The sequence below is a fragment of the Gambusia affinis genome, linkage group LG13 (assembly GCF_019740435.1).
Source record: "Gambusia affinis linkage group LG13, SWU_Gaff_1.0, whole genome shotgun sequence".
In the NCBI taxonomy this organism is placed as follows: Eukaryota; Metazoa; Chordata; class Actinopteri; order Cyprinodontiformes; family Poeciliidae; genus Gambusia; species Gambusia affinis.
Window position 1 is genome coordinate 19,161,452 of NC_057880.1, and position 24,004 is coordinate 19,185,455.

The 24,004-nt window shown below is 38.2% G+C and overlaps 1 protein-coding gene across 4 annotated transcripts in view; it reads right to left on the reverse strand.

Moving 5' to 3' along the window:
* The window catches only part of macrod2 (mono-ADP ribosylhydrolase 2), a 465,786-nt gene that overhangs the window by 94,637 nt on the left and 347,145 nt on the right, over positions 1 to 24,004 (reverse strand). For all 4 annotated transcript variants that reach the window (XM_044137275.1, XM_044137273.1, XM_044137274.1 and 1 more), the window contains exon 9: positions 13,535 to 13,608. In XM_044137275.1, the coding sequence (XP_043993210.1) occupies positions 13,535 to 13,608 (74 nt within the window). The remainder of the gene's footprint in view (positions 1 to 13,534; positions 13,609 to 24,004) is intronic.

Here is a 24,004-nt window from a genome sequence, read left to right on the forward strand (position 1 = left end):
ATTACTCCATATCAAAGACAGTAAATCTAGTCGGATTTGCCAGAATACTTTGGTTTCGTATTCTTCAGATTAGATTTGATATCCATCTAAGCTTTTATGAAAAACTGTGTCTGTAGTCTTCACATTACAGAGGGAGAAGCTTTTTATCCCATAACTGTGGGCAAATCTAATTCAATGGCTTGATAAAAGGGTACATTTTCATTTTGGAAGTCAGAAGAGACTGTTAGTGATAAAAATAGGTGCAAATTCAATTGTTTTTACAGTTTAGATATAGACAGATATTAGGAAAAAGATTGAAATACTTTCTAAAATAAAGTAAGATGGAAAGAAAATGAGGCCATATTGAAAACTTGCAAATTTTTGTCTTGAATGAGCATCATATGCAAGCCAAAGACTTTCCCAAGCAACCCAAATTCATGTTTTAATGCACTGGACTGTGCTCGAACACAAACTGTCTCCTGCTCAGTCAAAAGAAAGTCATAAAACCAGAAGACAAGCATAAACTCATAGCAGTATTGCTGTAGCTATGCTGGCTGAGCAGGGACAGACTCTGGTGTACTGTCGGCATTCAGCACATAAATAGTAATTCTGTGCTTCAGGCAAGGAGAACATAGAAATGTACAGGGGACCACTCTGGTCTGCGACAGCTTCTTAACAGCTTCAGCTGAATAAAATATAGCAAAAACAGAGAATACGGAGTGAAAGTAAATCCATGGGAACACTGGCTACTCGTCTTGATAAGTCAGGGATAAGCTGGGAAAGCGCTGCTGCCAAATATCAAATAAGAAATAATAAAACCTAAAATTTTAGTCAAGTATTAATGAGACAAGTAACAGGAACAAGGGTAGGCATTTAAACTAGGCTTAAAGGAGAAATTACTTAGTGACTGACAGTCAGAATGATTTGAAAAATCTAATCAATCTCTGTAGTAATTAATTTTGGACAGGATTTTTATTCATTATTATTTAATATTTGATGTGAAACAAAGGAGCCATATGCTGCTAATGTATGAAAGTTTGATCTAAAACTTATAGAGCAGTGCTGTTTTGTCCTTTTTTAGCTAGAGTTCAGTACAATAATTACACTCACTATAAGTCAGCGACAACCAGGACATGTCATGTCAGAAAATAAAACAATCAGAATAATTTACTCAGATCATGATCTATATTTGAGCTACATTTTTACATTTAGGTCAAACCCAGCACTACAGATTCAAGCAGCTAAGTTAAACAGCATTACAGAGGAGAATGGAGGCAATATCAAAGATTGCCCTAAGAGAGAATAATAGAAAAAGACTTGTTCCGTCAAACCCTCTCATGGTGATAGAATGCCACATGCTCCTTTCTGACAGTGTGATATTGGCTTGGCACAAGCTTGATGAATGTATCAGCCATAAGTCAGACAAACCACTCTGTTTCCTACAGCAGCACCTTCTCTGGTGTTTATGTCAGGGTAGAGACAGGTGCTGTGGAACAGCAGTGGGACCACTGCCTGAAACAGGTCTGTGAAAAGCTGGGATGTCCAAATCCAATTTTAACCATTACTTCAAATGAAATGTTATTACTCTTTCAGGTAAGACTGAAGGTTGTTTGGAAAATAGCATTTTGCAACAGCTCTTCAAGGTATTTACCAAGACCTTTTAGTGCAAGCTTATCCTAGAGAAGAAAGGGGAGAGGTCCACAGGGGCGACGAAAGATGCTTGGGCAACTGGTATGCCAACAGGTGATGAGTGAATCCGGACCACCTGGCTCCCTGCCAAGGTCAAGCAATTAATGCAGCCGTCCTTTGATAATTTCAGACAGTCTCAGGAATACAGCAGATAGGGCCCAGTTCAGGAATGCTGCACATGGCAAAGATGAGACAGCTTCGATGAAGGTTCACAGTCGGGTCGCATTGTTAACACACACAGCTGTTTAGACATCAGAAGAAAATAAACCGCTTTTCTTAATTGTTTCCACATTTGCATACTAATGTGGCATAAACACAATAGGTTGACTTTAGGCCTCGTCACCCCTGCCCAAGGGTTCACAAAATTCACCTCCTCTTCATAACAAATTTGAAGATACTTTCAAAACTTTTGTATGTAATGGACCAAAATGAATTGGATTGTGAAAATGAGGCTGGTATGGGTTTTGCTATCTTAATTTGATGTAAAAGTGCAACAACAATCAAAGTGGATAAATAAATTTATGGGTGCTAGGATAAGTGGACAAATGGATGGACAAATAAATGAATGGATTAACAGACTAAAGATGGACAAAGAGACTAATAGGATAAATGGACTTATGAACAAATAGATACAAAGAGATAGATGGACAGATAAACAGATGGATGAATGAATATCCAGGAAGTACAAACATTTTTCCATACTCATCTAAACCTAGTGAACACTTGTATCTGTAGTTTCTTTGACTTTTCCAAACAGCATATGAACCCTGAAATGCCAACTCTGCTTCCAGCTTTTGAACGGCTAACACCTCCTCCTCAATCACCCTCCTTCCTCAGTCTCTACCCAGCAGATGAACTCAGCGACCAGATTCATCTGTGGATCCCCGCTGAGTTACAGCATGCATTGTTCCACTGTCCAAGCTGGCTGAGTCCCACAGAGACAGGTGCTCTTGTCAATCACAGCTGTGAATACCAGAGAAGTAAAAACCAATTCAATAATGTAATGAGGAATGGTCAAGGAGGCTTGAAAATTTTGGCACTCCATAACCAAACCTGATAAGGATGCACCTGGATTAAATTTTCAGCAAATCTCACTCCTGTATAGAATATTAAAGCAAAACCAGCAGGACTCACATGTAAATAGTCTTTATAGGATTACCCCTAAATGTGTTTAAATGTTTTTCCAGATTTAAATAAATTTAGTGGACTTGACGGAGACTTTTGTAGCATGACATATTATGCAAACATTACGCCCTCTTTATACCTCTTAATTGAAAGAACCCTCACTTTCAAATACAACCTTGGGGCGAAAATGTGCTGTGATCAAGTAATTTATGCTAGAAATAAAACATTGACTTTCAAATGCACCACCGCCTGAAGCCAGGCTTTGAGGCTGATTTGATCTCCCTTTGAGATTGTGAGAGATATGGCCCATTCCCCCTAATCACATGCCAGAGAACATGCAATCATACAGCAACAGCTAAAGTAATCACAGTGGTGGTCTCCACCCTCTTCCCGGTATTGAGCAACAGTCCTACAAAATCAGTAGTGCTGGTAAGACATGGATATGTGCTCCTCATGGAAAATCAGCAGCTCACTATGTACACAGAGAATATGTTTGTTTATGCAGTAGTGAGTAATAATCAACATTCATCGGTCAAAGAATGGAGACCACATGCTGCTATGGATATTTTAACAAGAAATCTGAAGATATTTAAAACTCATTCTGTTCTGAGCAAACAAACACCTGCTTGTTGGAGTAAGACTTCAACCAGATTGTTGGAAATCTTAATTTACTAAAGTAATCATCATCCAGTAAAAAAATGAAAAAACATGTTACTTTTTTCAATATCCTATACAGTGGGATAAAGGTTATTCATCATCCTTAAAAATTTCCACATTTTGTCATGTTACAACAAATTTCTACTTATTTTAGATCTTACAACATGGGAAAGTGAAGTGATACATAAATTTTAAATGTTGCATAAACCGCTTGACACATTGGAGTTTTAATCCATATTATTACTCTTCTTGGTAAAACAATTTAGTCCAGTTGACAGAGAATCTGTGAACATCAGTTTTAAAGTCCTACCACAAATTATATCTTCATCTGGACTTTGATTAGGCTACTCTAACACACAAATTTGGCTTGATCTAAACCACTTTGTTGTAGCTGTGGCTGCAAGTTTAGGGGGTCATCTGTGTGCGGAAAAGTGAGCCTCTGCCCTCAACCCACGTTTTTTGCAGCGTCCAACAGGTTGACTTCCAGGACTGTCCTTTATTTAGAACCATTGCAATCACTATTAAGTCTGACCAGCTTTCCTGTCTCATCCTATTTAATCTATTAATGAGAAGATAAAAACCAAAATAATTCACTATAAAATTATTTTGCATTTTTTAGTATAAAAAAGTATAGTTTCCATTTGACTACTTTGGCCTGCAGTTCAAAATGCTTGTACATCAATGTACTAAATAGTGGTAAATTGTCTTTCAAGGTATTTGATTGATATGCTTGAGAAAAAAAATAAGAAAATATAAAGAATGGAAACTTTTCCAGACTTTGAAAAGACTAAAAATACATTGTAATACATGTAAAATTTCAGTTTTAAATGTAAAAAAAGAAAAACAAAAAAACAAAACAAGGCCATTCAAAGTTAATTTCAGACTATTTTACTATTGACAAGTTCGTTGTGCATTATCTCCAGTATTGTCAATAACAAGGTAAAATTACAGTAGCAATGCTAAGCAAGGTTACTTCTGCACGACAGAGTTTCTGATTTAATATCAGGGGAAGGTGAGAGATAATAAAACTGACATGAGCTGTGATAAAACACCAGTCACCCTTTTTGTTTATCCCATCTGAACTCTAGACATATATAGCACTTACAAGAACTTATGCTAATTTCTTTTTTACCACAAACACCCAGTGAAGGTCTCCATGGTTCAATCTGGAGCACAGTAGTGTAAAATTGTGTTCAAATGGAGTGAATGAGCTCGCTGGAGTTTGATGAGTCTCCTGTCCTCTTCTGAACCAATAGCCCAGCCCACGTCTGCTTTATCACGGTGTGCCAGCTTACCGCTATCTGTGCCACACTAAATCAATTAGCATGTCATTAAGATAGCTTGTTCCAGCACAATAAGCATGGAGGGGGAATGTGGTATCTGCAGGAACAGAGAGAGCTGAACTCTGAGAATATCTCAGCTTCCATGTGTCAGTGTGCGGTGGGCTTTGTTTGTTTTTGAGCAAAGTGGACGTGTACACAAGCACCTGGATATCAGGAAAACAATTCAAACAATTAATAACAGGTCTTTGTTACAAACATTTCAGCCAACTGTGTGTTATTTCATAAGATGTTTGGTACTCGATTAAAGTTAACATGTCTTATAAGAGCAGATTTCCAATTACCTTTAGAATGATGCAATCAATTCTGAAATTTAAGTTTCATTTATCCTTTTTTTCTCTTCTGGCTGATAATAAAAATAACATTCAATATTAATCTCCCTGCAAAAGAAACCCTCAAAGTCACCTTACATGAGAGAAACAGGTGATTATTCTGCAATTACCAGGAGTAAAGCAACACTTTGCTCTTTGGGTATAGATTGAGAAGATAGGCTTAATCCCCATTGGTGCAGAGAGGATTTCTCTCTGAAGGCGAGAGCTCAATCAGACCAGTCAGATAAACACCAAATATACTGAAGCGTTTGCTGCTCATGATAAACTTTTCATTATCTTTGACAGCAAGAGCACTTAATCAAAGCTGTGTCTCCCTCCGCAGATAAACTACAGAGCGAAAAGTTATAAACTTAAGACCAACTTTCTCCTGTGTCAGTTAAGAAATTTGATGTGATCTTAAATCTGAGCACTCCAGCTGGCAGTACTTAAATAAACTAACCTGAGGTCAGGGAAATCAAAGAACACAACATAATATCCAGACAGAGCCCGATAAAACCCTCCGATCATAAAAGGCCCATTCCACTGCTTTTGGCTGAATGGCTACCACTAATGCATCAGAGTGCAGGTTATACATTAGCACTGACGCCACAGCAATAATTCTCTGAGAGGAGAAAAAAAAAAACAAAAAAAAAACTAATCAGGTATTCATATTTTCCCTTTAAGGCATTTTAACACCCACATAAGGATGCAGGTCTTCTAAGGCCAAACTCTTCATGCACACAAGCCAATAGAGGTTCTGGGTGAGGACTACAGTGTTGAGTCATGCTCCTAGATCTTGAACTGGTTACATTTCCTTGATTCCTTCAATCAAAGCAACCAATTCAAATGGACTTCAAAAGACTAATGCTAGCTTTTAGCACAGGGCAGATCAACATCAGTCCCCCTCTTGACTAAAGATCAAACACTCATTCACACGCTCACCCCTCACTTCATTTGTCTCTTGTGCTATCTTCGAGGATATGAAGAGAACTGTATTGAAGTTTTACAGCAATAAGAATAACTAAAAATGTCCATGCCAAATGTCAAGGTAGCACAAATTTGATAAATTTTAAACTTATGAAATAAGTGGAATATGTCTTAGAGTTGGAAACTAGGGCCGGGGTATTGTACAAAAACATTACATTACAACAATAACTAATGACAATGATTGATGCCAGTACCTTACATAATAATGTTTAGTCAGCCTGCTTTACGTGCAAGATAATGTTTAATTGACATACTCTGAAGGTAAACTGGTGTATACAGCACCTCTAGAAAAAACATGCATCTTATTTTGATGAATGACATCACTGTAATGCTATACAGCCACCTGTTAAACTGATATACAGTACAGACCAAAAGTTTGGACACACTTTCTAATTGAATTCAATGAGAAGGTGTGTCCAAACTTTTGGTCTGTACTGTACATCCACACACATCTATGCAAACCATTATATAATGCCAACAACTGTGTTCATTCCTAATACCCACTTGACATTTGTCACAGAGTCCCCAGACTGGGTTTGTGAGTGAATTTATTATTAGATTTCTTAAGTGACAGATGCTGCTAAGGTAAACAGATTATTGACAGAACAGAAATTGGGATGTAAACACCTGTTTTGGGAACATCACTGGCAAAGGAGAGTGCTTAATAATAAAACCCAAGCCAGTGCCATGTTGAAAGGTGAAATCTCTACACATCAATTCTGTCCCGAGAAGCTCAGCGCAGCAGAGCTTATTACAGACTCTCAATCTGTCTCAAGTGTTCAGACTGTCTCAGTAATACGGGCCTGCCGGCTCCTTGAGATGCTTCATTAAAAAGCTTGGCTGTCCAGAGCACATCCATGGCAGCCAAATAAAGTGTCAGACCACATTTTTCATCTGTAGATTAAACCTATGTAAGTTCAAATTAAACCAAATTAGATCTGAAAATGAGAAATAAACCAAAGCCAAATGACTGGAGAGGCATGCAGGCTGTGAGCAGGAGGAACCACTTGTATGCCATCTGTAGAGCTGGTTGTGCTGGTTTGAGGGTTCCTCACTATTTTTTTCCCAGGAGTCTTATACAATGTCTCATGCTCAAACCCTCCAAGATAAGTATGCAGTTTGTAGATAATGCAGTTTGTAGATCATTTTTGCTCCATTTCTCAGTATTAATTCAACAATTCATAATAGATTTATGATAGATGTTTCGGTTACAATAACAAGCTATGATGGTTGGATGGATAAATGAATTTAATGGGCTATTTAGACAATTAAAAGATGAATACAATTATGAATTAAAAATAATTTGTCCATACCGTATTTTCTTTATCTACAAACAATAGGTCCTGGATCACATGAATTTCACAGTTTTCCACAATTTTCAAGACTGAAGGGAAACCCCTCTGGGGCTAACATCTTGTATATGGCAAAATATTATTCCTTTTTTCTTGGGAATGTTAATACAGAAGTTGAGGCCAACTTCCCTTAATCTTTCATCTTTTATGAAATCTCTCTGGACCAAAGGATCTGCTATTCCTGACCATGATGAGGATGCTTGTTCTATTACTGTGGATGTTTTTGTCAAGCTAACCGTGAATTTCAAATGATCAGTGTGGTCCATTGTGTGCTTGTGAATACATCATGACTGCAGAAAGCTGGCCTGAAAGATAAACTTTGCAACTCAATCATAGCCCACTGCTCCCTCCCATTCTATCGTTCTGTCTGGTCTCACACATAATATATTCCTGAACCGCAGACCACTTTTGTGAACATTTCAATTACATGCCGGTTGCATGACTACAGCGTGCCAAAATAAAATGTATCAATTCTGGATAACACAGTCGCAGCCGCTGACATACACAAGCCAGTCCATGATGGTGGAGAGAATGAGTCTGTGGAGAGGTTTGCAGAGGGAGCTTGTGGTCAGTGCTCTGTTACCCCTGGCGTGTTAGATTCTCAGCCAGCCCATTGTGCTGAAATTCAGTCACAATAGCACAGTATCTTCCCAGAGCAGGTTCCTTATCATGGCGCTGAAATGACTCGTCTCTCTGGACGCCCACATCACAGACGCTTTGGGTCTGCGCGCACAAAGCTCGAGGTGAGCAAGCGCAGCAATCTATTGCTTTTGTTCAGTGCGTGACAAAGATGCTCAAACTTTTCTTTTTGACATAATCTTAAATAACGTCATGCAATTTATTCCCTGAGTCACTGTAACAATGCTTAGCATAATAAAAAAGAAAAAAAAAACAACATCTCACTTCCTGGTGATTGACTTTGAAGAAAGAAAGTAACTGAGAATGAATAAAATAGCAAAATAACTTTAACGGAACAATATATTCAAGGATCTTATTCTGAATGCTAGTATTGATTGATTGCTCTACGCAGTAAACAGATGTCATCTCATTGTTTTTCATGACATGCTGCCTGAAATAGAATTGCGTCAGTTATCAATCACACTGACTCTAGTTGTGTCAATCGACAAAATGCTGCTGTGATAAATTGTATTTCTAAACATATCTGTGGTTGTCATCTTGATATTGTGGATGCAGCTCACTTGCACAACTACCAATGATGGCATTTTGCAATTTGATTGTTTATCAATCTGAATTCAGCTTTAAGCCAGCCTTTTCCTTCCAAGGTAAAAGAAACATAACTACTGTAAATACTTAAAACACCAAACTGTTTTCTCCAGATCACCTCTAAATCCATTCCAAGCATCCCAGAGTCTTAAGAACATGAGAAAGATGTAACCTTGATAGTAATGCTAAAAAAGCTGTCAGAAAGCTTGTCAAATTATAATAGAGTTCTTCTTTCAAGCTGCAAATGGAAACATTAAATAACTCCTGAATTAATTAATTAATGACTAAATAAACATTTAATTGACAACGATTGTGTTGAACCTTGATTTTGAGTTTTCAGTTAATTTGAATTTTTATTCTATAAATAGGAAACTATCAAGATAATCACTTATTCATTTACTGCCTCAAGCCTGTATCTTTTCCTGTCATGTAACTGTATTACCCCCAAAAAGGAGGAATGAATTGTAGTCCACCATTTACTGATCTGGCCAGTCTGAAAAAAATTACTCACCTTGACTACCAACTGTGCTGTCCTAACATCAGCGAAAGTTAGACTTTTTTGTAAACTTTCTGTGTCAACACCATGCCTTCATCCATTTTTGAGTGAAGGTCCTGAAAGGCTTTGTTCATTTTTCCTGTTCCCACTGTGAAGAGTCTTTCAACTATGCCAAGTCAGTTTTTTTTATGTGCACTATTTGATCTAAGTGGGAATCCAAAAATCCAAGATGCACCTGTGCCAGACAGACCACCATTTCTGGATCCCACCACTGCAAGAGTAAAGCTTTAACTGTCCCAAACAGATTCCCAATCAGCCAATCAAAGAGACTGAGTGAGGTCTGCCTTTCTGTCAAGATACTTATTGATCCAGATCAAGTAAAGTGCTTAATTCTGCCTAATATTGCTGTTGTCCTGAGCAATAAAGGATGATTGATCATACATACACTAAATTGTTTTTCCTAAGATTTCCTTTTACTTAAAAGTTAAGTTTTAAAACTGAAATTCCAACATTTACTTAAGTGCAACTCAAAAATCACAGCAATGTTTCGACATTAAACTTTGTCATATAACTTTTTGTTTGCACTAATGAAGATCAAATCACATCAGGAGGCCTGAAACTAAAAGTAAACTTGTTAGGTTTATTCTTCAAATAAACTCTGAAAGAATCACAAGGACACAAAGGCTTGTCTGCTGTCAGGGGAGAAGCCTGTCAGACTTAGCTACGTCAGACAAGCTAACTCCAACAGGCCAACTCCAACGGGATCTTGCAACCCTTCAATATTTATTCACTTCTAACCATAGCCGTGTCGTCATAGTGATAATTCAACACCAAAAACAAGTACAGGAAAATGCATTCCATATATGGTAGCCCTTTAGGAAAGCTGTGTTTGACATTTACACAGAATGTCACCTATCTTAGACAGCTGCGAAAGCGTCTGCACATTGTCTGGAAACTTCTTTTATAGGAAATCACATTTTGCAGAATTATAAAAACAGTAAATGAGTGGTAAAAAGTATCAATTCCATATCAGAACTGATGGCTTGACCTGTTATCTGATGAGTTCAGGTAATAGTTATCTGACTGCTTTGGGGCACTCATGGATCATTAGAAAGATTGACAGTTGATCCTTAAAAACAGAAAAAAAACATACTCAGAAGTAACATAGTCAATCCTGAGTGGTAGAACACTGAACTCCACACCCCTGAGCTCAACATACATGCACTATTTAAGCTAGGAGGATATGAAAAGTGGCACACATTTTTCAAAAACATAAAATACTGTATGTTCCAACTTCACATTGAGTCCTACATGGCAGGTTTTTAAAATGCCAATTTACGCAGCAAGATAAGAAACAGTTTGATAAAAGAGTTGACTTTTACTCAGATAAAAGTATTTTGAGCAATCAAACACTGTTGTTTAATTAGCTGAATAATATTTGATGATACTAAACTTGATTATTAATTTTATCCTTTTGTACATATTTCCATTTTAATAGAATAAAGTATTGATTATATTTGCTTTAACTCTATGCAAAATCTAGATTCTAAGAAGCTTCCTTTTATTTGAAATAAGTCTTCCTCAATGAAAAAGTATGTTATTTATTCTTCAGACAAATTTTTACACATTGTGGAACTAATTTTACTTTGAGAAGACTAATATAAATACATTTAATTCAAGGAATACTTTTTTTTACATTCCTTAAGGAATAAAGGCCTGGGATGCACCAGGAATTGTAAAGCATTGTGCAATAATGCATGAAGGGGAAATGGAAGCAATGACTCCTGATGTAACTCATTGCTCTGTGATTTGATCCAGTGTAGGAAAAATATTGCTGCACTTCTGGGTAAAGTACATCACTTTATTCTCTCTGATCTTGTTAAAAGCTTACTTGGTCTACTTAGAGTTACGTATTCACCATGTGTAACCAGACAGTTTTAACAAACCGTGTTTGGGCAGGCCTCTGCAGACCCCACTCACCACTTGAATTGTAAAATATTTTTGCTTGGCTTGCCCAAAGCAGAGATACCTATAAGTCAAAGCGATATAATATTGTGTCCTTTGATCAAGTGGCAATCTTAGATGTGGAACAACACAGCCACAAACGTCAGCTTCCCACATTACCTTTTTATTTACAGCCAACAATAAGCTGTATGAAACACACTTGATGCCAGAGAGCTGATGGATTCCACAACTGCATGTTACAGGAATCATCTGGCAGAGAACAAGTGCGGCAAACAGCTCATCAACTGCAAAGTAATCTACCAACTCTGTATCATTTGGCTGCCTGTTCACAGCATTCATAACCCCAGCTGAGGGATGCTGGAGCACATCAAATTGTAAGCTTTATAAAACATCTCAATCCGCTGTGACAGATAGATATAAACAGTTCTTCGGTAAATAGAGATGACCCCTGAAGGTTACCATCACTCACTCACACAGACTGATAAATGTTCCATAAAGACTCAAAGTGCCTCATGACAACTTGAAAAAGCGCTGGCATCATAAAACAAAAATGTATGATTGCTGTTCAACCTGTTAAACTCCATTTGACAGTCGCAATATATACTGATGAAAACATCTCAAACTTCCAGCAGTTTGTATAGCATTTATTGCCAGCTTTAGATTGGTTTCTCTTGAAGTGTAACCCTGTAAATTAGTGCTAAACATGTTGGAAAATAATAAAATATGAAAGTGTTGGCACTGTGGTAAATGCAACGTTAACAGCACAGCATTTTCTCTTGATAATCAGATCTAATCTGACATCACGGCCAAGACGCTATGATAACTGCACAATTTTTTTTCTGGTAAACACAACTATATTATGGCTGAACTGTTTAAGAAGCAAGGCTTTAAATGCATAGATAGAGATAATGCCACATACTGTATTTAAAGCTGTTGTATTTTCACATTTTGTTAAGTCACAACCACAAACCTCAATGTATTAAATTGGAATCCTGCATAGAACATTAGCAGGAAATGAAAGAAAATTATACATTATTTATTTTAGCAATAAAAATCTTATAACTGGAGCACACACATTTGTATTCAATGCCCCCAGAGATATTAGTAAATAAGTACATTTCATGTATATAGCACAGGATAAAAGGCAAAAAACCTTCACAAGTTAAAATATAAATGGCACACACAGACAAAAAAATGTGAAGAAATAAAAATATGAAACAAAAAATCTGTACTTGCTAAAAAAAATCTTTGCTAAATAAAAGTTTCTTTAGCTGCTTTTTCAAAGAATGGAGCAAATCAATGCAGTGTAAAGAAGGTGGCAACGTGTTCCCCAACTTGGGAGCCACAGCTTTAAAAAAAACCTGTCACCTGTGACTAGCTGATCTAAGGTTTTGGAATGTGTTATGGAGTACTTATAAGGCCAGAAATGTAAGCTGGGGCTACACTGTGCAAGTCTCTTTCTTGTTTTGTTTAAAAGCCTTGGAGCAGAGTTCTGTGCTTACTAATCACTGTTCACTACTTTTTTTAAAGCAGGTAAAAAGATTGTTATGGTGCTTCACTTGAGAAGAGATAAATGCATGAATAATCACCTCCATCTCAGTTTTTGACATGAAGTATCATGGTTTGGAGATATTCCTTAACTGAAAGGAGCTGTTTTTGATTTAAAAAAAAAAGAAAAAAAAAAGAATCTCAGAGTTAGAGTTGAAAATCACACCAAGGTTTCCGAGGCTTGGCAAGAAAGTCAAAGCCCACATACACCCAGGTGCTGCTTGATATCAGAACTGTGACTGTCAGGAGCAATGATCATAGTTTCTGTTTTATCCCAGTTTAATCTCAGGAACATACCAGAAAAGTCAGGGATAAAGTTCTAAAAAATTTTAAAGAAGAGCAAGGTAAAAAAAAATATATTCCAACATTCCACAGAGAAATGTTTAATCTGTGATCTGAAAATGTCCTATTAGTCCAGTAATTTACAGATTTAGCTTTATTGTGTCCAACAGATAAAATTTCAATAAAATACATTGGAGTTCATGGTTTTGCTGTGACAACACGTGAAAACGTACATGAGATTTAAATTCTGTTGCATAGCCCTGTAAATACGATTATTACTGCTGATGAGTTATGTAGTTCTGAGTTTAATAGCACTCTCCAGCAAAGACCAATTCAACAGTCAACAGACCATTTAAGCCTGATTAGTCCCAGACTGGCTTTTAATTTGATATGCATGCAGACCCCAAATTGCCAGGTGGGTAAGAGGTCTGTCATATACACAGATGCATAGCAAATGAGGTTGTGTGATTCAGCTGTGGACCAATCATTTATATTCAAAAATTAAGGAAAGTGAAAAAGGAAAAGGGCAATGGCTTCTTCTAAGCTGGAATTTACTTTTAACCCTGCAATGTGTTGTACCTTATCAGAGTTTTCTTCGATCCACTTCTTTACTGTGCCCAGAGCGATGTCCGCTGCAGGCTCGTTGGGATAGCCTGAGGAGACACAAACAGTGTAAACAGCGATTGTATTCAGCATGCAGATGTCAAATGGGAGATAAAAAAATCAGTCAGGCAAGCAAACAAAGAAAACTGATATCTCCACAGGTAGCAGCAGAATTCCTCTTGAACCAATGAAAAGCAACCTGCTTGTATCGGAGAGATGAGACCAACTGTCTGATCAACTGCTGTTGACGAGTGCTGCCAGATGCAGGGTGATGTGAAAACACAGACAGACAATATTACAGGGTCTTCAAACTGTGGATACAAGATACACACACACTCACGCCCACACTCATTACCACCTCAAGCAGAACTGATTAATGTTTTATCTTTATGGGGAAATTACACTTTGATGTGTGATCATGCACACCATTCCTTTGTTTTATCAGCTTGCCAACATGAACCTGGAGTCTAGGCACAATGTAGCAAACCATCATATTAACAGTTGTGTCAGCAGAGGAACCGTAACAGTTTGTTAACACTCTAAAGAAAAACTGTTCCTTGATTATTTTCTAATTAGACCAGGAAAAGGAAGGCTGCTGGATACTAATCTGTAGATCACTTACTGCCAGTGTAGATAACTTCACAGGACCTAACTCCACAGCGAGATATTGACTTAAAAATCCTCTGGGGCTGCTTTACTACCATGGTAGAGTAAATATGCCAGAACCAAAAGAGCTGACAAATTGCTACCGAGAAGTTCCTTAGTTGTCGTGATTTTAAACTAACTACACACTACCTGGCTGAATAAAAAAATATGTATATCACCTTTACAAAAACCTTAATGCTTCCCTCTGGAAAATTACTACAGAGAATAATAACTTTCTAATTACTATTCTTCTCCTGTCTGTGGAAAGTTCTTCTGGTTATATATGTTGTCTCTCTTTCATGGAATGAGCCATCCAGCTTTGTGCTCTTAGTTGTTTCCATAGTGAGTTCTGCTGGTCTAGTGACCCTGTATATAACTGTGTGTGTTTCCTCGACACAGCCATTGAGCCATTACTCTGTTTTTCTTTACATAGAAGGTACTCCTCATAGAAAGCTTTAGTTACCAATAAATATGCGTACCATGTTTGTTTTACTTTTATTCTCCCAGTGGATTTTGCATTTAGGTGGGTGTCTTACAGACGTAGCCATTGACATTGGTACAATAAACAATGAGTACTCATTTTTACTTCCTTAGAAAGTACCCTAATGACAGATCCGTTGGTGCCAATAGATAAATACTCTTACCTGAAAAAAGTGCCCTTGGACCATTTATTTAGACTCTGCTTCATTTTCTCTTAGCTCCAAGTCATTCATGACAACTGGCCACTCTGGAGGTTTCTCCCAGTTAAAGGATAATATTTCTTCCTCACTGTCACCCCATGCTTGCTCAGGATAATAAATTCCGACATAGTTAAATTGATAGAATCTGCTGAATTTTCTTAATTTGTTTTTTCCTATTTGTGATTAAATAACATAATTTGACTGAACTGCATGTGAACTTGACTGAATTTTTGACTAAGCTGTTAAACTTATCCAGATATGAACTGGAGCTGAATACCAGTTCTCAAAGTGTTTTGAGAAGCTATATAACTAAACTGAGTTTAATATTATATTTCTGCATTCAGTGATTTTAACTTCATCAGCCTCTCTTTATGATCCCAGATGTGTCAGAATATTGATGGACATCAAAGATGGGGATAAATAGAACACTTAAGCTACTAATGTATAGTAAAGAATTGTACAATACCTGAATAAATATGTGAAAAGACAGTGATTAACAATCATCTTGCCAGGGGAAAGATGGAGAGAAAATAGTGATCAAACAACACCCAAATTTTTATTCTATTTTGTAACGACGCAACTCTGTGTATTGCATGGTCTGAAGAAAATTGCTGTACATCAAGCCTATAGTCAAAAAGTAAAATTTAAGGTTTCCACAAGGGACAATAACTGAACTCCTAAATTATGAAAAAAGGTATTACATTTGGATGACTTCACATTAACCCTGCTCCAGCAGCATTGGGTGTATTGGAGTAAGAACTTAGGTGGAGGAAGTGATGCATGATGCCCTGAGCCCATCATTCAAGCTTGTGGGGGCAGTTTTATAATTTAAGGTTGCTTCAGTAGGTCAGGTCATGTTCAGCACTATTAGAAGTCCAAAAAAATTAGGTCAGCTGTCTACACAAAAAGACAGAATGATCACATTTTTCCATGAATACATGTATTTTATTTCCAGGCATATTATGAGAAGACAATGCCAGAAATCATTAAGTTCAAAGTAGAAAAAAGTGGATCTCAAGGAGATGAAGACATTTCTACATGAGTCCAGACCTTAACCCGATTAGGAATCATTAAGACAACAATATTGAAAGCTCTGACTATTTTGTCATCAATAGAGGATTGCAAATTTATGACTTAATGTTGCTGCTCGTGCTTTGATAATAAATATTTTAAGTTTTGACCGTATTCCATAAGGTAGTTAGTGGCTGTCCTGGAAGTGCAAGTATCCTGTTAGCAACATATGTCCAGTGCGAAATGTGATGCCAACAAACAAGCATGGCATGTTTTTTCAGTCGCTGTCACCCAGTACAGGATTTAAGACTCTGTTTAAAACCCTAAACCCCATAAAGAACTACAGGTTGTAGCAGACAGTCTAACAACAAAGGTTAACACCTCAATTTCAACCAGCATCAACTGATCCAATGGCTTGGTCACAGTTGTACCTTGTTCGTTAGCACATGGGTCATATTTTCAAATGTTTTTTTTTGTTCAGTCATTGACATCAGTGTGTGACCCATGAAACAGCTTTACAAGAACAACATCAACCTGTCCTTTCATACAGATGTAAAGGAAACTGAAAGGACGTAAAGACTTGACCTGAACATTTATTGATATTTTTTGTTTATCTGTGACTCCACCTGTCAAAGCTGCTCAGTAATTTATACCAAAATTCTCATAATTACCTACTTAAATAGTCAATAAACAACATATGCAGATTCATGCTCTAGATCTTCACCTATGTGACTGGTGTTGATGCCTCTCCCCTTTTCTCTGTTTTTCTCCTCCTCTTTCTCAGCTTGACAGGAGAGGCCGAGTTACACTGATGAGAGTAGAGGTGGCTGAGATACTGCCAAGCCCTCGCCAACTTCCCGTTCAAACTCACGGTGAGGCAGGATGTGAGCTGCATACCAGCCAGCAGTGACTGCCAGCCTGCTCCTACAGCTCTGTTCTGCAGCATCTGGAGACAGTGGAAAGTCTGTTCACAGCTCCTGTCCTTTAACAGGAACCCCCAAGAGCCATGAGCTCAGAAGCTAATCCAGAATGCCAAAATCTTCTAGTCACCTGACTTCTCTTACATCTCAAGCACACTTAACCTTTTTAGATGTATCGTTTTTTTTTTTTCCTGCTGATGCTTCCTTTTAAGAAGCTGTTCCCACACCTGTGCAGGTGTACCGACGCCCAACTTGCACATCAAGTAACATAGGCAAACAGATGTGCAGCAGACAGGAAAGCTGAGGAAAGTAGTTTTGGGGAGATGGGACCAGCTGTTCATTTAGCACAGACACAAAAAGTGTCAGAAGCACATAAACAAATGCAGAAAAAAATGTAAATAAAGAATTAAGTATCTACCTCGGTCCCTTGAGTCTGAACACAGGCTGGTAAACTTCTTGCAAAACGGAGACTAAAACATAATAATAGTTCCTCCATGTCACCATAAATGAGCTAAAGGTACAGAGAGCATTCAATCCGTTCAGAGCAGTTTCTATAAATTCTCTATTGATTTGACAACTACACCTATTAATCATAGCAGAGCTGGATGGAAAATGGATTGAAAGAAGAGAACCAGAGGGCTAATTTAAAAAAAAAGAAAACTATTAAACCAATACATTCACACTACCATAGATCAGAAAAGACATGATAAAATGAGATCTGGCAGGAAAAGAAGTATCAGTTGAGCTGCAGGTGGCCTGGCAGAGTAACTCAAAGTTACAAAGTTAACAGCACCAATTTAAGTGGATCAGCAGCTTTCTCTCATCATGCTACTTTAAACTTTCCTCTCCTCTCCTCTCCTCTCTTTTTGCCTCTCTGTCTCTTTCAGCTTGGCCAAGTATATTTAAACTGAGAGGAACGGATACAATAAAGTACTTTAAAACTCAACCTCTAGCACCACTCCTGGGCTTCCGAGTCCAGGCACCACCAGCAGCACTGCTGACACAATCCACTTTCTGAAAGATGTGCAGCACAGGTTTGAGTGAGCAGAGTCCTTTATATGGTGAAGTGCACACAAAATGCACAAATTCTGTGCTGCTCTTACATCTCTTGCCCTCAACCGCCTCCTTTCTAGGGCTTCCTGTGTGCAGCGTTTAGGAGAAGCCAATCTGTCAGGTGGTGAGGCGCTAGCATTAGCCACAGTGATGGTGGGCCCTCCAGGGTCTCTGCTCGATTTGGCTCGCCTCTCTACTATGCTGGGAATATGGCTGGCTCAGAGAGATTTGTCTTAGTGAGGTGCACTGATGGGAAATGTGCAGTGCAGCGCCCCTGATGAGGGCTCAGGTGGTGCAGTGTTATTTCAGCTGAAGGCTTCTATTCTTTATCACCCAGCAGAGAGCAGCATCCGGAGAAAAAGGATCCAATGGCACGTGCCATGTTTTATGAAGGCACTTTGTAAGAATGTTTGCACAAGAGACTGATAAAAACTAAAACAGATGTAAATGTCAAATTAAATTCATGGTATTTGATATCTTACAGGTAGAAGGCAGCCTCTGTCAATGCACCATTAGTACTCTTTAGCTAGTTCTGGAATACATTTAAATGCTAATTAAAAATATTTAAAGTGGTGTGGTTCAATTTTGCTTTATAAGGCAGATAATATTGTCTTACTCCTGTTAAAGAGATATAAAATTTTAATTTAAAACAAGTTTTTTCAAAACAAAAAAAGAAACATCTCTGTCCAATATTCTATGTTTAAACATGCTCATTAAATCTTCCTTCCTGCCATTAGTCACTCAGAAAATATAGTCTTAAATTATACAAATATAAAACAAGAAACAGTGTTTAAAGAGCGAAAAGTTTGTCTTCAGACTGAGTGAATTGATGGCGTCACAACACAGAAAGCAAGCACAACCATCATGGAAATATCTCAGTTATTTTTCATTAAATATTTTAATATATCTTCAGTAAGATGCATAATACGACGTCAAGACAACTTTAGGACGAGTCTCTCTTTTGGAAATCCAAGTCCTCAGAATGAACCATTTAAGGTATGGTTCAATACAACACAGATTAACTGACAGTAGTTTGAATGAGAAGAAGAAATCAGTAAGTGAAGGCAGCACTTTTGCGGGCTGCTCTAGGTGAGGGAAGCAGAGCTGCGTGTTCATGTGGAAAGCACGCTGGGAAGTAGGGTTGTCACCCCGTCAGGGCCCAGAGGAGAGGTGAGGTGACCCGGGGTGGAGGACAGAGTAGCGCCCCAGGACTCCATACGCCGAAGCGTGGGTGTCAAACTGCCCGGAGCAGCTCTTATACCAGCAGTGCAACACGACAGCGGGGCCGTGACCGACTTTGAAGCCCACAGAAGGTTACAGAGACAAAGAGAGATGGGAGGCTGCTGAATGAGGAAGAGAGACAGAAAAAGAGGTGGAAAGATGGAAAAGTAGCCTCCGTGGCAAAACAGTTTATGACCTTCCTTGGAAATATTCCATAAAGGTGAAGGCTGGAATGTCCTAAATGCTAAAACTGAACTTCCCTAATTAACTTTTTCAAAACATTCTCAACTCTGTGTGATCTGTAGGAGTTAAGCACAAACCACTCTTTGCAGAAGCCTGCATTTATTGACCTGAGATTACTCAGTACTTTTGCATTTGGCTTATCATCCATGACAATGTTGGAGCAAAGCAAGTGTTTAGTACAATGCGAGCTGTGTGACTCTATTAAATGGGCTTCAAAGTTCCTGTTACCACTCTGCTGCCCACAGATACCACATATTGCTCCGACGCACCTTGAAATTCCCAAACCCAGCTGGACTAAGCTCCGTGTAGTAAATCCTAGGCTTTAAGAGAGGGGTACATTTTCCCAAGCCATCTCTGGCTAGCATGCAGCAAGCCATCAACGTTAAGAGATAAGGTGCCATGAATATCTGCCACCCTCCTAATCCTAGACAAGGATGAAGAAAGCCAGAGCATGATGCTGGCGAAAGGAAAAAAAAAAAAATTGCTGTGAAACACCTTTGATCTGGACAGAGGAGCACTGTGGACATACGAGTAGAGCTTGGGTGGATTACAACCACATATCTCCCACAGGCACCAGCCAGTGCTGAAACTCCTTTGTCAACAATCTTCAGATCCGTCACGAAGACAGATGCACCAAAGGTGGAAGGTTGGCCATAAACAGGGAAATATTTGTCCAAAGAAGAGTGGCAGCTCTGCTGTGCTGAGCACCTCTGATTATTTTGATAGGGTTATAAATGCATGCTTCAGAGGGTATCTGTCAGCCAAACAGTACACGTAATCTTCATGTCCTTGCATTCACATTATACCCGTCAATCCTCAGCTCCATGAAAACATTAATCTGAACAGACGTCTCCTGGAGTGTACGAGTCATTACAAGGCTGCTGGAAAATGCTCTTTCAATGTCCAATGTGATCCTTGCAAAGCTAAGGTTGCTACAATAGGTTTATCTAACTTTCTATAATAAGCACAACCTCAGAAAATATACTGACTCAAATTAAAGCAGTAAAAGAGCTGGAATGTTAGTTTTTGTTAGCTTTGTTCATATTTTTCTTTAAAAGAGAAAATACTGCTATAGATTGGCCCTGAATGTTTAGCTGAATGCTCGGGCATCTGGTCAGGATGCCTCCTGGACGCCTCCCTGGTGAGGTGTTCCGGGCACGTCCCACCAGGAGGGGGCCTCAGGGAAGACCCAGGACACGCTGGAGGGACTGTCTCTCGGCTGGCCTGGGAACGCCTTGGGATTCCTCCTGAGGACCTGGTGGAAGTGGCTGGGGAGAGGGAAGTCTGGGCCTCCCTTCTGAAGCTGCTACCCCCGCGACCCGACCCCGGATAAGTGGAAGAAGATGGATGGATGGATGGATGGATGGATGTTTAGCTGAAAGATATGCTTTGATTTCCAATACCTTGTTCTAAGTTGAAATGTTGAAAATTTCAGTTTTAAGTGGAAAAGTCAGAGGTTTCTCTTCTGTCTCAACTTCAAAATCTGACATGCTTAGGAACATAAGTGTCATAGTAAACCATTAGTTATCATTAGCACTTCTCACTGCTTTTTGTTTATGAAAACAGGTACAAGTTAAACTGTGCAAACTTTACACACAAACATCTTGCTTTATATTTTCAGAATCAAAGAAAATGCAAGGAAAAAAAATGTTTCCCAATTAGTGTTATGGCAACAGAGTCAACTTAAATTTGAAATGAAGCATTTTTTTATATTTACTACAATAGCCTAATTGATATGTTTAAGTGTAGTAAGTTAGCTTTGGATTCACCTTGCAAGAAAAAGTTCTCCAAGTTTCTACTGAGCATTACAAAACAACTTGGGAAAAAAACATTTTTCTATGCCAGTGATTCCTTTCAATGCTCAGTGTGGAGCGCATTGAGCCAACAAACCATGATAAAGTCACATGAGCAGCTCACTAATGAAATTTGTACCAAAACTGGATTTAATTTTAATCAGAGCTACACTGAACTTTTAAAGTGTAGTTGAAATGTGGTCCCATGTTCTCAATATAATTGCAAAGTGCAGAAATGGACAATTTGTTGCATCCATTATGGAGCAATTACCTTTATTTCTATTGTCTGAGGGGAGTGCTGTTATTACTTGAGTGGTTCATAAAAACAAAAGAAAATAGTCCATGATGTTTTGTTCTTTTTTACTTTTTTGACAAAACTAAAAATGATGTAGGAGGAAATTAAATCAACATTACGGTTAACTAAAAATGACCTTGGCAATTTTTTTCCTGTCTTGCTGAGGTCATGGTGATAGTGTCAAGATTTTTTTCTTTTTCCTCTGCCGTTTTGGAAACCACTGGTCTATGCTGGATCCTAAAAAAGAACTTTATACAAGTGGATTTGACTGTGCTTCTAGTTTTTGTGAAAAAACAAAGAGGTAAAAGACAAAAATTGTCATGAGAATGTGTTAGAGGAAGGATAGAAAAGAACGAGACACTAAAAGAGAAAGTGACCTCTCTAAGTCGAGGTAGTTGGACCCTTGGCTCTTTTGCAGGGAGACATTGAGAGGTGTCTTCTCCTTGGAAGGAATAATCCATTTAAACCCGACTTGCACACCTGTGATTGATGTCCAAACAGAAGCAGCACTTAATAACCTCTATCATGCTGGGTGACCTCGTGGCCTACGGTGGGCACCAGTTTGTTTATGGGTGGTACCTCCGACACACTATCTGTGCAGAAATTTTGTTGTGGCTAATGGGCCGGACTGAGGGATTGGACTGTCAGTGCGCTGTGAGCCCTCATTTTTCTTTCCGAGCATCTGAGGTACAACCCGCGCTCCCTTACTACAACCCAACCTCCTTGTACTGCCGTCAGCTGTCAGTGGAGATGGAGTCCTTTGGAAGATGGAGGCGTGTTGGAGAGTGTCAATTAGCATTAGCTTGCCTGACAAATCTGTTCTTCCTCATCACACAAAGGCCTTGGATAACTTGCTCCTAATTTCTCTCTGTCACAACAAGGGGGGAAATGAATTTGCCTTCCAGCTGCAATTCAAGTCTAGAACTAGGACAGCAGGGTTGCTAACTTTGGAAGTTGAAATAAGGAATGAAGACACATCCAATCCATAATGTTTAATATTAACAACAACTAAGCAGTGATTTCAGCAATGTTTATGAAGCAAGCCATTATTATAGCAAGCAGACTTAAACTGAACAGACGGGAACTTAGTTGGACTGTGTTTTTAAAAATGAGAGAAATTTGTGGGTATCAGATTTTGATTACTGTCATTTTAAGGGGATTAATACAGTATTTATAAATTTTAATTTAGAAAAAATACACAGGTTTTCTTGTAATGTGGCTCAACAATAAGAATCCTCCTCTTGCAATTGGATGACTGTGGCTCCATCCAGCTACATGTCAATGTGTCCCCGGGCTAAGGCAATTAAACCCAAATTACCAACTGATCTACATATTAGTGTATGAATGCATGTACACTTATGAGTGCAATTGGGTCAATGTGACTCTATTGCAAAGCGATTTGATGGTGAATATAACCACAAACATGGTGTGTGTAAATAACTTAAGTCCAATTATCATGTATGGCTAATATACAGATTTTTACCAATGGGTTTTCAAACTGCTGTGTGAAAAAGAGGATAGGGTGAAATTGCCTGGAGACAAACGTGACATTGAGAGCAACAATGAAAGAGAAACTGAGAAAGTGTGCAGCGAATTCTGAAGTTGTTCAATTCCAACACTAAAGAAAACAGCATTAGTGGTTTTAGAGCCTAGAAAGAGGATGAACTTGGTGATCAATTACTTTTCCTGGTAGCAGGGCTCACGTTCACAGAATATTTTATATCTCGGATTGTTTTTGTTAACAGTTCTTCACCTCTGTCTCTCAGCTTAAGAAATGGTCAGGTTTCTGGGCAACAGTTGTGTGGTCGGCCAAAGGACAACCAAATCTGGAAAGAGTAGTTGATCCTTAATTGATTCTTAAAATAATTCTCAAAAGGTACTTATCTAATAATCAGAAGTGAGGTTGTCATATGAGAGCTTAGCTAAACAAACAACAATGATCAGATTATTATTTTTTTTTAAACAGACCGATTTTCAGTTCCACAAAGGTCATCAATCTATTTCACTGAAAAGCAGGTACATATTGAAATTGTGACACATTGTCAATTAATATTGAACTTTACAGTTCAAATTATAGTATATAATATCATTATGTACTATTGTATATCTTAATTCTCCTTAATAAAGTCTTTAATTTGTCTCTTCTTCTGAGAATAATAATAATATCATAATAATATTATAATGATAAATTAATGTGACCTGGCAAAAAAGAACAGTTGTAAGTGAAAGGTTCAATCAGAGGTGCACATTTCCAAATACTGGCTGTTGGTGACAATATGTAACTTACAATTACAGACAGTCAGCCATTTTGGATAAGCTATTTTTCTTCAAACAGCTTTGAACTTACTCTTAAAAACACAACACAAAGCCTCGTTAATTTAATATAGAGGGTTTCTATATTACCCTCTAAGTTTCAAACAATGGATGATTGCAGATTTCAATGGATTGTTGGCAAACCTAATCACTTGTTACTTGATTTACAGCTAAAGATGTACATTCCACAGAGGCAGATAAAAAACGAACACAGGAGGAAAGACATGAGGAAAATGTGACTTTTGTTTATGTTGCTGAAATGGTAGCTGACC